Source organism: Monodelphis domestica, chromosome 3 (assembly GCF_027887165.1).
Source record: "Monodelphis domestica isolate mMonDom1 chromosome 3, mMonDom1.pri, whole genome shotgun sequence".
In the NCBI taxonomy this organism is placed as follows: Eukaryota; Metazoa; Chordata; class Mammalia; order Didelphimorphia; family Didelphidae; genus Monodelphis; species Monodelphis domestica.
In genome coordinates, this window is record NC_077229.1 from 173,418,346 (window position 1) to 173,432,656 (window position 14,311).

At 35.4% G+C, this 14,311-nt stretch overlaps 1 protein-coding gene across 1 annotated transcript in view; it reads right to left on the minus strand.

Moving 5' to 3' along the window:
- The window catches only part of POP1 (POP1 homolog, ribonuclease P/MRP subunit), a 35,026-nt gene that overhangs the window by 10,787 nt on the left and 9,928 nt on the right, over nt 1-14,311 (minus strand). Inside the window, exons 5-12 of the mRNA XM_001369047.4 lie at nt 12,792-13,040; nt 11,497-11,584; nt 10,323-10,510; nt 9,239-9,492; nt 9,025-9,118; nt 7,308-7,419; nt 6,458-6,577; nt 1,820-1,935 (exon numbers count right to left, since the gene is read on the minus strand). Of these exons, the coding sequence (XP_001369084.1) occupies nt 1,820-1,935; nt 6,458-6,577; nt 7,308-7,419; nt 9,025-9,118; nt 9,239-9,492; nt 10,323-10,510; nt 11,497-11,584; nt 12,792-13,040 (1,221 nt within the window). The remainder of the gene's footprint in view (nt 1-1,819; nt 1,936-6,457; nt 6,578-7,307; nt 7,420-9,024; nt 9,119-9,238; nt 9,493-10,322; nt 10,511-11,496; nt 11,585-12,791; nt 13,041-14,311) is intronic.

A 14,311-nucleotide genomic window follows, 5' to 3' on the forward strand; every position in this document is an offset into this window, starting at 1 on the left:
TGGGGTTTTCTTAGCAGAGATACTAGCATTGTTTACCATTTCCTTCTCTATCTCCTTTTACTGAAGAGATAACTGAGGCAAAAAAGAGTTGAGTGACTTGCTCAGGGTCACAAATCTTGGAAGTATCTGAGGGTGGATTTGACCTCAGGTCTTCCTGACTCCAGGTCTAGTGCTTAATTCACTGCAACACTTAGCTACTCTTTAAGAAGAGTGGAAGGCACTGAAAGGTTTAAGAGACTAGCCTAGGAAGTCACGAAGCCAGCAACTATCAGAAGTAAGGTAGGAGTCAGCTCTCCATCTACAACGTCATGCTATTCCTACTGCTATTTTAAAGATATTTCTAGATCTGGAAATTGCTATTTCAGGAAGATAATTAAAGCTATTTAAAAGTAGGATAGGTCACCTCAGGAGATAGCAGGTTCCCCCTCAAAGGAAAGCTTCCAATCAAAGCGGTATGATCACAGAATGGGTATGTTCTGGTAAGGATTCTTTCCTGGGCATGGATCCACTAGAGCAGTGGTGAACCTTTTAGAGATGGAATGCCACAACCCATCTCCCAGACCAAGTGTCAAGCCCCGCCTCATCCTACCTTCCTTTTCCCTCCTCCAGACAGAGGAGGGAAAAAGTGCTCCCATTGTGCTGCTAGGCAGAGAGGCAGGTGACGAGGTGTGTGGAGAATGTGAGGAGCAATCCACTTCCCTTGGGCAATGTGCCACACTGTGAGCTATGCTTCCTTCCAACCTAGTTCCTCTCCAACCCCACCATGGAAATCACCTTCACCAGAGTCCATAGGCTGCCTTATGCACTGCCTCCTCATGCAGCATGTGAGGTTCCCCCCTCAACCCCAGCATCTTATCCCAGAGGGGAGAGAGGAAGCGCTCCCATTGGCAGCTAGGCTAGAGGAGGGGCAGTGAGAGATGTCTTCAGGCCCATGGAGAAGGGGAGGGGAACTGCTCTTCCCCAATCTCCCTGGCTTTCTAGTAAGGAAGTTTGGCGGCAATTGCAGGTAGGTTCTGGGTATCCTTTTTGGCATGATACCATAGGTTCACCATCACTGCACTAGATGGTAGCTGAGGTCCCTTTTAATTCTGGGGCTGCTTTGCAGCTTTTAACCTAAGTCAGTGATGGCAAACCATTTAGAGATGGAGTGCTAAGGCTCCTCCCCCCATGCCAGGCACACCCTGCCCCTCCCCTTACCCCAGAAGGGGGAGGTAGAAAGCATTCCCATTGAGTCACTGGGTGGAGGGATGTGAAACAATGTCAAGCATGGTAGAAAAGGAGAGGGAAGCAGCTCTGCCTAAGGCCCTCTGACTTTCTAGTAACCAGCTAGGGGAAAGAGGTGGCAAAGTGCCCACAGAAAGCACTCTGCATGCCATCTTTGGTACCCATGCCATAGGTTCACTATCACTGACTTAAATGGTCATTATTCCAGAAAATTAACAATTTTTAAGTCAAATAAATGATCTCTAAAGTAAATTAGAACTTAGTCTCTTGAGAAATGCTTCAGCTTATTTTTTAAAATTACATAATCTATTATTTTATTATTTCTTTAAATATGTATATAGTCATATGTAATTATATAGTAAGGGTTTACAAACCATTTTTTTTTCAACAAATCCATGAGGGAGGTAATAAAAATAAATTATGTTTATAGAAAACTAAAATTTGGAAAGAACTTTACATGCACATTTTATGTGACTCTCTGTATTAAGTGAAAAAAGAAAGATCCAGGCACATATACATAATAGGAATCTACTATTACCATGGCAAGACATTTCAACCTGTTAATTTACTAGTTCCTCTTGACCACATTACTTACCTTTTCTGAAATTTTATTCTCTGTGACACTCTTACATATATCCTGGTTCCAGATAAAACTATGAGAACACTCCACAGGCACACCCTCCAGGCGCAATTGTCTAACTTTTTCATTATCTATGAAAGAAAAAACCTACACATTTTAGATAAATGTAGCAAAGTGAAATAAACACTCAAATCCTAAAAGCTGCTGATAAATGACAAAATATTCAAGTATTTGTTTCTGAACCTGTCTTCACTTTAGAAAATATCTTGTCAATAAGAAGAGAAAGCTATCTACTAGGGTTACTCATTCACTATTAGGCTTGACTATTTGTGAAATAGTAAGTGACTCTGAATTTTCTACTATACCACAAACTAAGGAAGTCAAATAATGCAATGCCTCAACACTAAATTACTTCCGTGGAGTTATTTGGTTCAATGCAGAGGCCAAATGCTAAATAAGTATCTATTTCTGTTGCGTAGTTACTATTTTGCTAAGATGGCCTGATCCAATAATTAGGATTGTGTGCTTTATATCTTTCTTAGGAAAAGAGTAGTAAGCTGACAGAACTGTGAAAAAAAGGAGCATGACCAATTTCAAATCTTAGGAAAACCAATTTTTACCAAGTTTCACATTTATCACTTTAACAACTAGAGTTAGCATGTTCCCTATGAAACACATTATTTACAGTTTTTTAAAGATTTCAATAAAAGGATATATGGATTTAACTCTAAAATGAAAAATATGGTAAGGGAGAGGTATAGGAAGGGTAAGAAAACAGCATTCGACTTTCACACACACACATAATAAAAGAACAGAGATTGCTACTTTTCTAACTCTTTCTCTATAAAAATGATTAAAAAAATACAACAAACTTATTCTCAACTATTATTCTTTTCTTTTTTTAGGAGGAAAATATCTTAAGTTTTGCTTCATTGGTCTGATAAACTGAAAAAAATGATCCAGTTGATGTTTGTTTCAAGCTGTAGTGCTGAAATGTTGGCAGAGAGAGAAATCATTCAAAGCTATGGATATAGGAGGCTTCTTGGAGCTCTGGTGGCTGGAAAAAAAATAAATTGGAAGCAAAATTGAGATATACTTTATAGTGGAAGGCAATGAGAGAACTTGATGTGTAAGTTCCTTGAATGCAGGAACAGTTCTAATATGAAGGTTCTAGTACAACAATTTTAGTACTAATTAGTTCTAATACTTAAAACATTAACTATTAGATTTTAGGTCACAGGGCTAACTTACATTGAAGAAGTTCAAACAGGTAATCTAGAAATAAACAAAATACATTTCAAAATCCTTCTAGTCTCCCTGGATTTATCCCTGGGTACTACTGCTATAGATTTAAAGGAAAAAGCAGACTTCATTTAGTCCAAGCTAACAGTAAGATATAGTTACTACTTGGTTTTTGAGAGGTACAGGAGACTGAACCATTTTTAAACACTTTAAAGACAGGTGAAATAGATCACTCTTAAAAGAAGCCTTTTAAGACTTCTTTTAAGAAGACCTAAAGGCCTTTTTAGTTAATAAGATGGATATACTGGCTATATTACTAAATGAATCAAATACACCAACTTCAAGGCATATATAGATTCACTGGCCTGGAATTTCACATTATTTTCAGACACACTATACTATATCCAACCATAACATCATTTAAGTCTTTTTTTCTCTTCCAGATTCCACTCAAGAGCCTTCTAGTCAATTGGAAAACTGAAACTGTGGAGTAAAAGATAATCAAGCAAACAAGGATAGAAAACAGATTCCCATTTTGAAAGAAAACTAAGTTCTTTCAATTAAAATGATTTTTTATAATTTAAAATATTAATCTGGAGAATAAAATGGATTTAGATAAAGTAAAAAATTAAAAGGGAAATAAAGAGTATTTCATTTGAGGGTCAAAAGAAACAAGCAAAATCAGATTCTTAATGTTTATTCTACTTTTAATACAATACACAATGAATTTAAAATAGCCTGTCAGAAAAGAGTACGGTTTTTTTGCCTTAATAGAAAATAAGGCATATCAGCTCATAAATTCCTCAAAAGGTCAATAGATTAGCACTCTGAAAATATGTGCAAAAGCTAAAATCAAATCAAAGGATGACTTCTCTATCACTCTAATGAGAAGATTCTTTTTCATGTTTCATGAGGAAAAAATAAGAATAAGAGGAACCAAAGGAAAAAAAGAGATCACACTTTATCAGTATAGCTAAAGTATAATTTTTAAAAGATAAATTCACCAATAATTTATAAATCTGTATTCTAGACACTAGGAAGAATTTTTAAAAATTCTAACATTAAAAATGTCAACAAATACAAAGAAAGATATTAATATAATGCAAGCATAATATAATGCTGAAAAAAATTAATTGAAAAATGAATTACCTTTAATGACGAATGATGACTTTAGGAAGTATAACATTATATAGATATGGATGACCAAGGATCAAAATTATTAAGCAAACATTTGTGAGCATCTCAAGAAAAACAATGATTTCAAGTTCGTCCTGTTACTTTGTTTGACATTTTTATTTTTGACAAAGCCTGATCTTGCCTGGATCCAGATTTACATTTCCAGCAGAATCAGTAAGGTGATGAACTGTGTTAAAGGATTTCAAATTCTGGATAATCATAAAGCTGCTCAAACTTCAGGATGCTATCTCATAGAGGAAGACCAACATTCTAGATTTCTAATATGACTCAGCACAAATGTCTTTCTGTTGCTAGTTTTATAGATTTTTTTTTCCTAGAAGGTAAGTGTTGGGATGAAATCTTTATTCCTTAAAAAATTTCAAGATCTATACATTAATTTCTGGAAAAACTGCTCTGATGAAGTAACATCTACACCAAGTCTTGCTAAGTTGAAAAATTTTTGGCAGTGCTGCAGAATGTTGCCAAAAATATCAAATATTTTGATATAAGTCTTTAAAAAAAAAACAAAATAGTTCATTTTTTTTGCAAATATACAGGTAGGATAAGTAAGTCAACAAGCATTTACTAAGTTCCTACTGTATTCCAAGCACTGTACTGGAAAACAGTCCTTTTTCTCCCGGAGCCCAGTTTAAAGGGTAAACAATATGTAAATAGCTATGTACAAATATATACAGGAACAATTAAAGATAATTAACAAGGGAAAGGCACAAAGGCTTGTTAGCTCAGACTTGAAGGAAGTCCAGAAATGCAGGCAGTGGAAATGAGTAGAAAAAAAGGCAGGCACAGGGGACAGTGAGCTTGGAGACTCCAGAACAACCAGGAGACCAGTGTCACTGGATCACAGAGTAATGGAGAGGAGGGAGGTATAAAAGACCAGAAAGGTAGGAGGTTCAGATTATAAAGGACTTTGTACACCAAACAGAGGACTTTATAGATGATACTAAGGGTGATATGGAGTTGCTGGGGTTTAATGAAGAGGAGGATGAGACCTAAGGCGGAGCTCAATAAGCAGATTCTTGCAATAGCCTAGGAATGAGATGATGAAGGCCTGCACCAGGATGGTGCCAAAATTAGGGGAAAGAAAGAGAAATATAAAAGAGATGTCATGAAGGTAAAATGGACAAGCCTTGGCAACAAGATTGGATATGGGAAGGGGAGGGGAGGGTCTATCTGTCTGTCTGTGTGAAAGTGAGAAGTTGAGGATGACAAACTAAGGCTGGTAAAAACTAGATGGAATTGAAAAGCACAGGACAGCTAGGTAGCACAATGGGCAGAGCACTCAGGAGGACCTGAGTTCAAATCTGGTATCAGACATTTCCTAGGTGTATGAACCTGGGCAAGTCATTTAACCCATGTTGCCTAGCCTTGCCCTTCTGTTTTAGAGTTGTTACTAAGACTGAAAGTAAGAATTTTTTAAAAAAGAGCTCAAACTTAATTTTAGACCATGAAGTTCTTCAGAAAGACAACCATAACTCCATCCTACAAAGATTGAGAATTTAATTCAAGTCTTAAAGAGATTATGGCATAATACATGAAAAATGGATAATGTTATCCTTATGGAATACATAAGAGATGAAGTCATTCCAGACACAATTGTCATTTAAAGAACCAACTGAAACTCACTGCCCCATCAGTCAAGCTCTGATCCTAAAACTGCATCTCTTTTCTTACTCAGTTCTGACCAAAGTAGACACAGAAACAGTTAAATATTCTTCTGAAAATTTCATTCGACACATTTGTCCTTTATGCTAGCACTTGAACACTAATTTTCATTAATATAAAATTAAATATGCTTAAAATTCAGTCTGAACAAATGAAATCCTACATTTTGGCAAGCAACAGTAAAGTGTTCTAGACAGGCTTCAGTTAGTATAAAATTGAAGCTCACTGATAAAACAAACCACTACAAATCTTTCATATCAATATACTAGAAACAAAAACATTAAACTTGAGCACCTGGGTTGGCCTTGCCAGGATTCGAACCTGGATCATCTGTATACCTAAACAGAGGCTTCCACTGAGCACAAGACCAGCTGCGGGTGCAAATCCCTTCCTTACAACTAAAACTGCTGAAACTATTGTAAGTTTTTGTTAAAAACAAATATTACTTGATACTAAAAATAGAGAAGTTAGAAAAATGCATGCAAGAAAGATGAGTCTAAGTTTAGCCAATGTGGTTTTGTATTATGAGAAAAGCTGGGACGTATATATTACCTTGGCATTTTTCTAGATTGGGCAAAGCCTTGGACTTCTTCTGAGGCAAATTTACTCGAGGATCTCCAACTGTCAGACCCAGGATAGTACCTGCTGGAATTTCTGCTGGAGATGCTATTCCTTTAATGAAAAGGATACACTTAACAAAAAGTTATTCCTGTCAAACAAGTTGATCTGTATGTTCATTTTGATCTTTTTATATTTTCTTATGGCCCCATTCCTCTAGGGCTGATAGGTTAACAATCCTTGTCCTTTCACTTTTCCATTGATATTTTGCAAAAAGAAGTTATTGTGTACAAAGTGTCACAAATACTATGAAAAAATATGATACAAAAGCAAAAGATTTCATAATAGAACATAAAAACATTTTCCATCTAGACCTTGTATAGGCAAAATTGGAGAATGCAGTGATTGTACCAACAAAATATTTGGATAATGCAGTATTTATTTACATAAATTTAATTAAAATTTCATGAGTCACTTAGAAGTGATTACTAACTACATCTCATTCATGTAGTTACAGATCTCTATAAAGTTCTCTTCATATAGCACAACAAAAAGTTAATTAAGCCCAAAACAAACAAACAAGTAACAATTTCAACAACCCCATAATGTAAAATATATATATTCTGGTAAGGATATTTTCAAAGAGCTAATTATATTTCTTTAAGAGAAAAATTGTATAAAAATCAATTTAAATTTGCTCAACTTTCTAAGTTTAAATGTAGAATAAAATGTTTTAAATTAATTCTATCCTTCAGACATATTATTAATCATATTAAAAGCAATACATCAGAACGTGCAACCTCCAGAAGCAGCCATCCCCCACCCCCATTTCTTTTTAATATACCTCCCAATAATTCAAAAATGGCTTCTTGATGATGATGGACAGCTACTCTATCAGGATTCTTACAGGTTTCAATCCACCAGCTGTGAGGTAAAGTCTCTGCATCTCCTATCCCCTAAAAAAAAAAAATCCTATTATCTACTATATAAGAGAATATACATCAGAGCTTTAGCTTGTATATTAATTATGAGGCCAAAATTTGTTTTTTCTTTTTTTATGTTGGTCGATGACACCTTTCTTCTAAACAACCCACTAATTAATGCTGAATTACTATTGCAACTTAATTTTATAATTTCAAGAGATAACAAATATAGCTACTTCAAGAAAGAAGTATTACTATATATGTGGTCTTAAAACCACAGATGTTGAATTCATTAAACTATTTCAGTACCTGATATAAATGATTAACTTTTATTTTTTACACATATTTGAAAGCATGTACATTTTTTCTAAAACACAGTAAAATAAGAAAAGGCAGTCATCCTTTTTCTCTACTTCTCAAACTTTTATAAAATACTTTTTTTAAACCCATATCTTCTTAGAATCAATACCATATATTCCAAGACAGAAGAACAGTAAGGGCTAGACAACTGAGGTTAAGTGATTTGCCTAGGGTCACACAGCTAGGAAGGGTCTGAGTCCAGATTTGAACCCAGGATCTCCCATCTTCAGACCTGGCTCTCAATCCTCTAAGCTACCTAGCTGCCCCCCAAATACTTTTCTTAAAGTTAAACAACTTGTTACTGTTCTAAGATTAAGTGTAAAAAAGTTTATAACATTCTTAGAAACTTCAAGTATAAGAATATGCTAATCCTCCAAGTTTAGCACAATTTCTTGACTGAAAAACACAACAGGACAGTGGAAAGAACACTGGAGTTGGGGTCCAAAGATACCAGAGTTTATATCCTGCCTCTGGTTCTCACTGTGTAGTTATGGACAGGCAAATCCCCTACCTGCTCAGAGCTTTGGTTTTCATTTGTTGAGTGGGAGATGACAAAGCCTATTCTATCCTACAAAATTGTTGCATCATAAAAAATAAAGTGTGCAAAAGTGCCTTGCAAAGTTGACAGTACTCCATATCCATCATTATTAAGTTCACTGCAGGTTCTAAAAGTACCTCAGATAATGGGCTGACTGTCCAGGGACAAAGAAGTGGAGCCTGCATTATTATTATCCCAACCTGATCCTTATGGAAGGCCTGTCCTTCTGGTCCCCATCTCCTCTCAGGACAGCCTTTTTTCTGGAATGGTATCCTCATCTTTGCCACTGTGATTCCAAACCACTGTGTTGTATCTACGCTCTAGTTGGAATAACAGGATCAGCTATAAGCTAGTAACCTTGTTTTATCTACCTTTCTAAAAGTTAAGAGCCTATCCTAGCTGTTCTAATAATGAGTTCAGGACAGCTGAGAAATTGATGCTAGGAAGCTCTCTGACTACCAAGTGGCACCTGAACCACTGAAAGCAAGGTGTGACTCAGAAACAAGATTTCCTAACAATACTTACCAAGAAAGAAATTCCAAATCAGATAATAATTTTAAAAGGTCAATACAGTTACATTGTGGTGTTATTTTCCTAGAGTTGCTTTACACAGAGAAAAGAGGTAAATAATGATAAAATGCAGGATAATTTAGTTTTATCCATTTCTAATAGACTATCAAGTTTGATTCTGTTTATTTGCTATTCATGATCATAAGAATTATGATTGCGAATATTCTTACAGTATAGAGAGAAGCAGTTTTCAGTGCCTCAGTAAGAATACTGTGAGATAGTGGACCAATCAGTCGATATCTGTTCATCTCCATTGTCAAATCACTAAAAACAGAAAAAGAGGATGAGATTTTAAATATAAATTGTTATCATAAACAACCTGGAAAACAAACATGGAGAAGTCTGTGCTGAGAATGTACAGAAAGTATGGAATAAATCATATACCTGATCACAATGCCAGTTGCTGGGGATGTCCAAGAATATGGTTGAAATGGATTTCTAGTTCCATCACCCACAATTTTTTTCACTGGGTTATTAGCATTTTTCTCTCCATCATCCCTCTTTCTTTTCTTGCAGTTCTTAGTCTGCTCAATGTGGCTTTTCTCTTCAGGTGGTGTCAAAACTACTTCAGGGATAGAAGCAGCTACTTCTGGAAGTGGTACACACTGACATACTACTTTTAGTTCAGTTAATATGTCCTAAGAATAGAATTTAAAACATTTCACTCTTTATTTAAAATTAGAAAGTCTGGCAAATTAAAGTTGATTTTTATGCTATTTTTCTATAAAACTGACATAAACAAATATGATGCATCCCTTAGGCAATTTATCTGAAGCATTTTTATTAAATTCATTTTATTAAATGCAATGTGAACAAATAAAAAACAGCCAGTAGAATAGCTTGAATAAACAATGCAATTCTGAAATAGGAATGCAAGAATTCAATCAAGAAAATCATCAACATCATTAAAATGGTTTTATCATCAAATAGGACCTATTCAGCCCCCAAATACTATAGAGATTTTTTAAAATCAGCAAGTGTTACTTTTTAAAAAACCCTTCCCTTCTGTCTTAGATTCAATACTGTGTATTGGTTCTAAGGCAGAAGAGTGGTAAGGGCTAGGCAATGGGGGTTAAGTGACTTGCTCAGGGTCACAAAACTAGAAGTGTCTGAGGCCAGATTTGAACGTAGGACCTCCCGTCTCTAGTCCTGGCTCTCAATCCACTGAGCTATCCAGTTACCCCATGTATTATTTTTAAAAACAAATCTCAAACTAAGAATGTTTACATTATCTTCTTTAAAGCTCAATTATTACTAACAAATCAATTATTATTTTTCAGTCAATATTTACAATTCTATGAAACATCTTTGGTTTCTGTTTATATATTCAAATATTGGACTTTCAGCTAGAAGTGCTTAATCATCCCAAATTTTTGAAGTATATATTTCCAATGGACACCATACTAAAAGGTCTACAATAAATAAAAATCATTATTTTAAACTGAAGAAAAAAATTGGAAAATTATACCTGTTTGAGGGTTGGATGTGTCCATAACCATAGTTTTCTATTTATAGGAGTAGTAATAGTGCCATCCTCAGATTTCCAAATAAATGTAATGGGACCAAGCATTTCTTCAGGATATTTATCAGCCCGATAAAGGACTAAAGAGCCTTGTCGTTTTCCAGACAAACAATGAACTGCTGCAAAAGTGAGTCCTAAAACAATGAGATGTACAATAGCCTTAATTATTGCAGTTTAAGAGGACAACTTTTAGTATAGTCTCCTTGCCTAAATTCATTCTGATAATAGCATTAGAAACAATTTAATAGCTAACACAGCTTTGGGCTATTGGGCTGTTGGATGGAGGGGTGGGGGAAAGTGAGGAATGTCCTCAGTGAATGTAGAGAGGAGGAGGAGAGTGACCCAAGCCTTCTGCTCCCCTCAAGCTCTGCCACCTGTGAACCACCCACCTTACTCCCTGTGCACTCTCACTGGCTGCTGGGCAGAGGGGCAGGAGATGTGAAAAAAATGTCATTAGGCACAGTGGAGAGGGGAAGGGGGAGCAGCTCCATTCAAGTCCCTCTGCCTTTCTAGCACAAATTGTGGGGTGGGCAGAGGAGGGGGGGGGGTTGACCTGAGTGCCCACAGAGAGTGCTCTGCATGCCATCTTTGACATCCCTGCCATAGGTTCACCATCACTGTCCTAGAATTTATCAGAAACCATGTTTTTTTTTCCCATCTTTGTATCCCCCATTTATGTGCACACCAAAAATATGTGAGCTGCAAAAACATTTCACCTATGATGACTACTACTTGTCTCTAAACAGTAAACTAAAATCTTTCTAAAAGATCTTTGTAGATGGCTGCTGTTCATTAAAATTCTTCTACTTATTTTTTTAAAACCCTTACCTTCCATCTTAGAATCAGTATTGTGTATTGGCTCCAAGGCAGAAGAGTGGCAAGGGCTAAGCAATGGGGGTCAAGTGACTTGCCCAGGGTCACACAGCTGGAAAGTGTCTGAGGCCAGATTTGAACCTAGGACCTCCCATCTCTAGGCCTGGCTCTCGATCCACTGAGCTACCCAGCTGGCCCCCATTAAAATTCTTTTAGAGAAAAGATGAATTTAATTTTTTCTATCACTCTTTAGAACAAATTAAAGTAGTTTTATTTTGTATAAGCTACGTGGTTACATGCCTATTACCTGTATCTATGCTACACATTCGAGAAAGTGCCTTTAGTATTTCTTCCTCTTTGCCATTTAACTCCAGACAACAGTAGTATGATAAATCCTGCACAGAAAAGTGAGAGTTGAGTTAAAATGATAGTTGAGCTATTTTTGATGACTCAACAAAAAGTAAAAGCATATTAATGTCTTAAAATTAAAAGTAATGTCTCTAAATTACCCTTATACATTAATAATCACTCTGAAAAGGTTTCAACTTAGCATCAGTAAATGTTTTTGTACAATGATGACAGAAAAATGATTCACATTCATAATAAATTCCAACTTAACTATTTAAAAGGTGATTTATATTGCATTATAAATTTTTGGAAAATAATGCCAATGCTGCCTACTTCATATGGCTATTTTAAGGATCATATAAGATAATGGACGAAAGGATCATATAAGATAATGGATGAATGGAAGAAAAGCAATTAAAACTGTCTCTGAGTATTGTATCAGAAAGCTGCTACTTCAAAGTAGGTTTCTACCCTTAACCCCATCCCCTCAAAAAATATTCAACACAAATAAAAATGATTGGGTAGCTGCTCAGTAAATACTTGTCTTGGGTAGTTAATGTAGACATTCAAAATTATTCAGATTTTAGGAACTTGAAAAAACTTTTGGGGTGATGATTTATTTTTATCCTATTTACAACCTTGACAATATTTATTGACTATTTGTTGAAACAAAGGAATTTTAAAACAATTCAATTTTGGTTAAAAATTAACCAACTGATTGGTAAAACACTCCCCCCACACCCACACACCCACATATATTCACATTCATCTTCACATACATATACACATACAAAATCCCAGCAATCTCATTTGCACCATTAATTTGCTTTAAAAAATAAATCAAGCAAAACTACAAAAGAGCAATTATTAACAGTTCCACATTTGCAAGGTCCAAACTAATTTAGTTTTTGTTGTGGTGGCTTAGTCATATTTCAGTAGTATCAGACTTCTTATATCCCCATTTGGGGTTTCCAGATATTAGAGAGGTTATCATTTCCTTCCCCCACTCAGTTTATACAGGAGGAATGAGGCCAACAGGGTTAAGTGACTTGCCCAGGATTACACAACTAATAAGTGTGTAAGGCTAGATTTGAACTTAGGAAGATGAGTCTTCCTAACCCAAGGCTGGGCACTCTATCCACTGCACTGCCTAACTGCCCCAGTGACATTCTGACATACCATTAATTTCCTAAGAAGCCTCAGAAAGCACTAAAAAAAAACAAAATCAAAGGAAAGGAAAGCCCAGAACCATACCTGAAGGAGGCAATGGTTTGTCATTGCTCTATAGGAAGCTCTATAGCTCTTAACTGTGGGACTCTCTCCTATGCAGTATCCCCATTTCTTCACCATATGGAATCTTTTGGCATGCCAAATGTGCGTCTCTAACCATACATTCTTTTTTTGTCTTCGGTTAAATTCCAAGAGCAGGTTTAAGTGGCATCTCCGAGCCTTGCGGCATTTATTTTTTGAATGTTCCTTCTTCTGATGCTCTGTTTTCTCTGCCTATGTTGTAAAAAACATTATTTTTCAAAGATAGTTTTTAAATCCCAGTATAAGACATTAAATCTAATAAATCTTATAACAATGTTAAATTGTATAATTCAAAACCACTAGGTTTGGGATTAAAGTTTTACTTTTTATATCCCATATTTTCTAGAGTTTTTGTCTTGTTCTTAATTTGTATTATTTTCTGAAAGGGCACTATAAATGACTTGACAAGTAAATTTCTTTCTCTAAGACTTTAACTTCTATTTAAAAAAATCACAATAATTAGGTCATAAGGGGAAATAATTATTTGTATATTTAGGCTACTCATTGACAAATTAAAGCTTTAGACTCTGAATCATATCGCTTATAAACACAAAACTGTAACTTAAGACTGATACCTGGGGCAATGCCAGGCTAAAGAACCTTTATGATAAAAATAACCAACCATTTTTATAATATCAAAATGCTCAAAACTAAGATTATAAGCAAAAAGCTACTCAAAACTTGCCTAGCCTTAAAACATTCAGCCTTTTAACGTGAAAGTAAACTAAACACTTCTCCAGTGGACCTACTCTACCATATCTAAGTCAAAAGAATATTAGAGTTAAATGAGGTTTTAAAGATCAACTAGTCCAATCTCTTTATCTAACAGATGAGGAAACTCAGGCCCAAAAAGGTTAAGTGACTTACCTAAAATTAGATGGCCAGCTGGTAGTAAGAACTGGGGCTTGGCTCTAGTCCTACACTTTATTTAATGACTTCAAAGGCACAATCAGCCCAGTCATTAGCTTGCTAGTAAAGCAGCAACATTGTGTACATAAATATATATTACATATACACACCATACACAAGAACTCTCATATTAATTAATGCCTCAACATAAAAGTATAGAAACTATGTGAAAGTAGTAAAAATGTTTACCTGTACTAAAATTTTATTCTATTCTGGCAATGCCTAATTTTCAACTAGTTAAAATAGAGGAATCTTAAAGCTATCTATGATACTTCACTAATCTCTGAGGAAGCTCTCGGAGAAGAACATGAAAGGCTCCTCAACAAACCATCCCTTATTAGAGCCTTCCATCAGAGCACTGAAGTAACTGGGCTATACTAGGCTACCTCCACCATGACCTAGTATTTTGTTTCTCATATTCTTGGACAATATTTACTTACTGCCAAATATGTTAAAAATTTAGCCACAAATATAAATTCCCATTAAGGAGTAAACAACAGAAAACTAAGAAACACATAAAAAGAAAGGCAGGAAAGTCGAGAATTCAATATGAA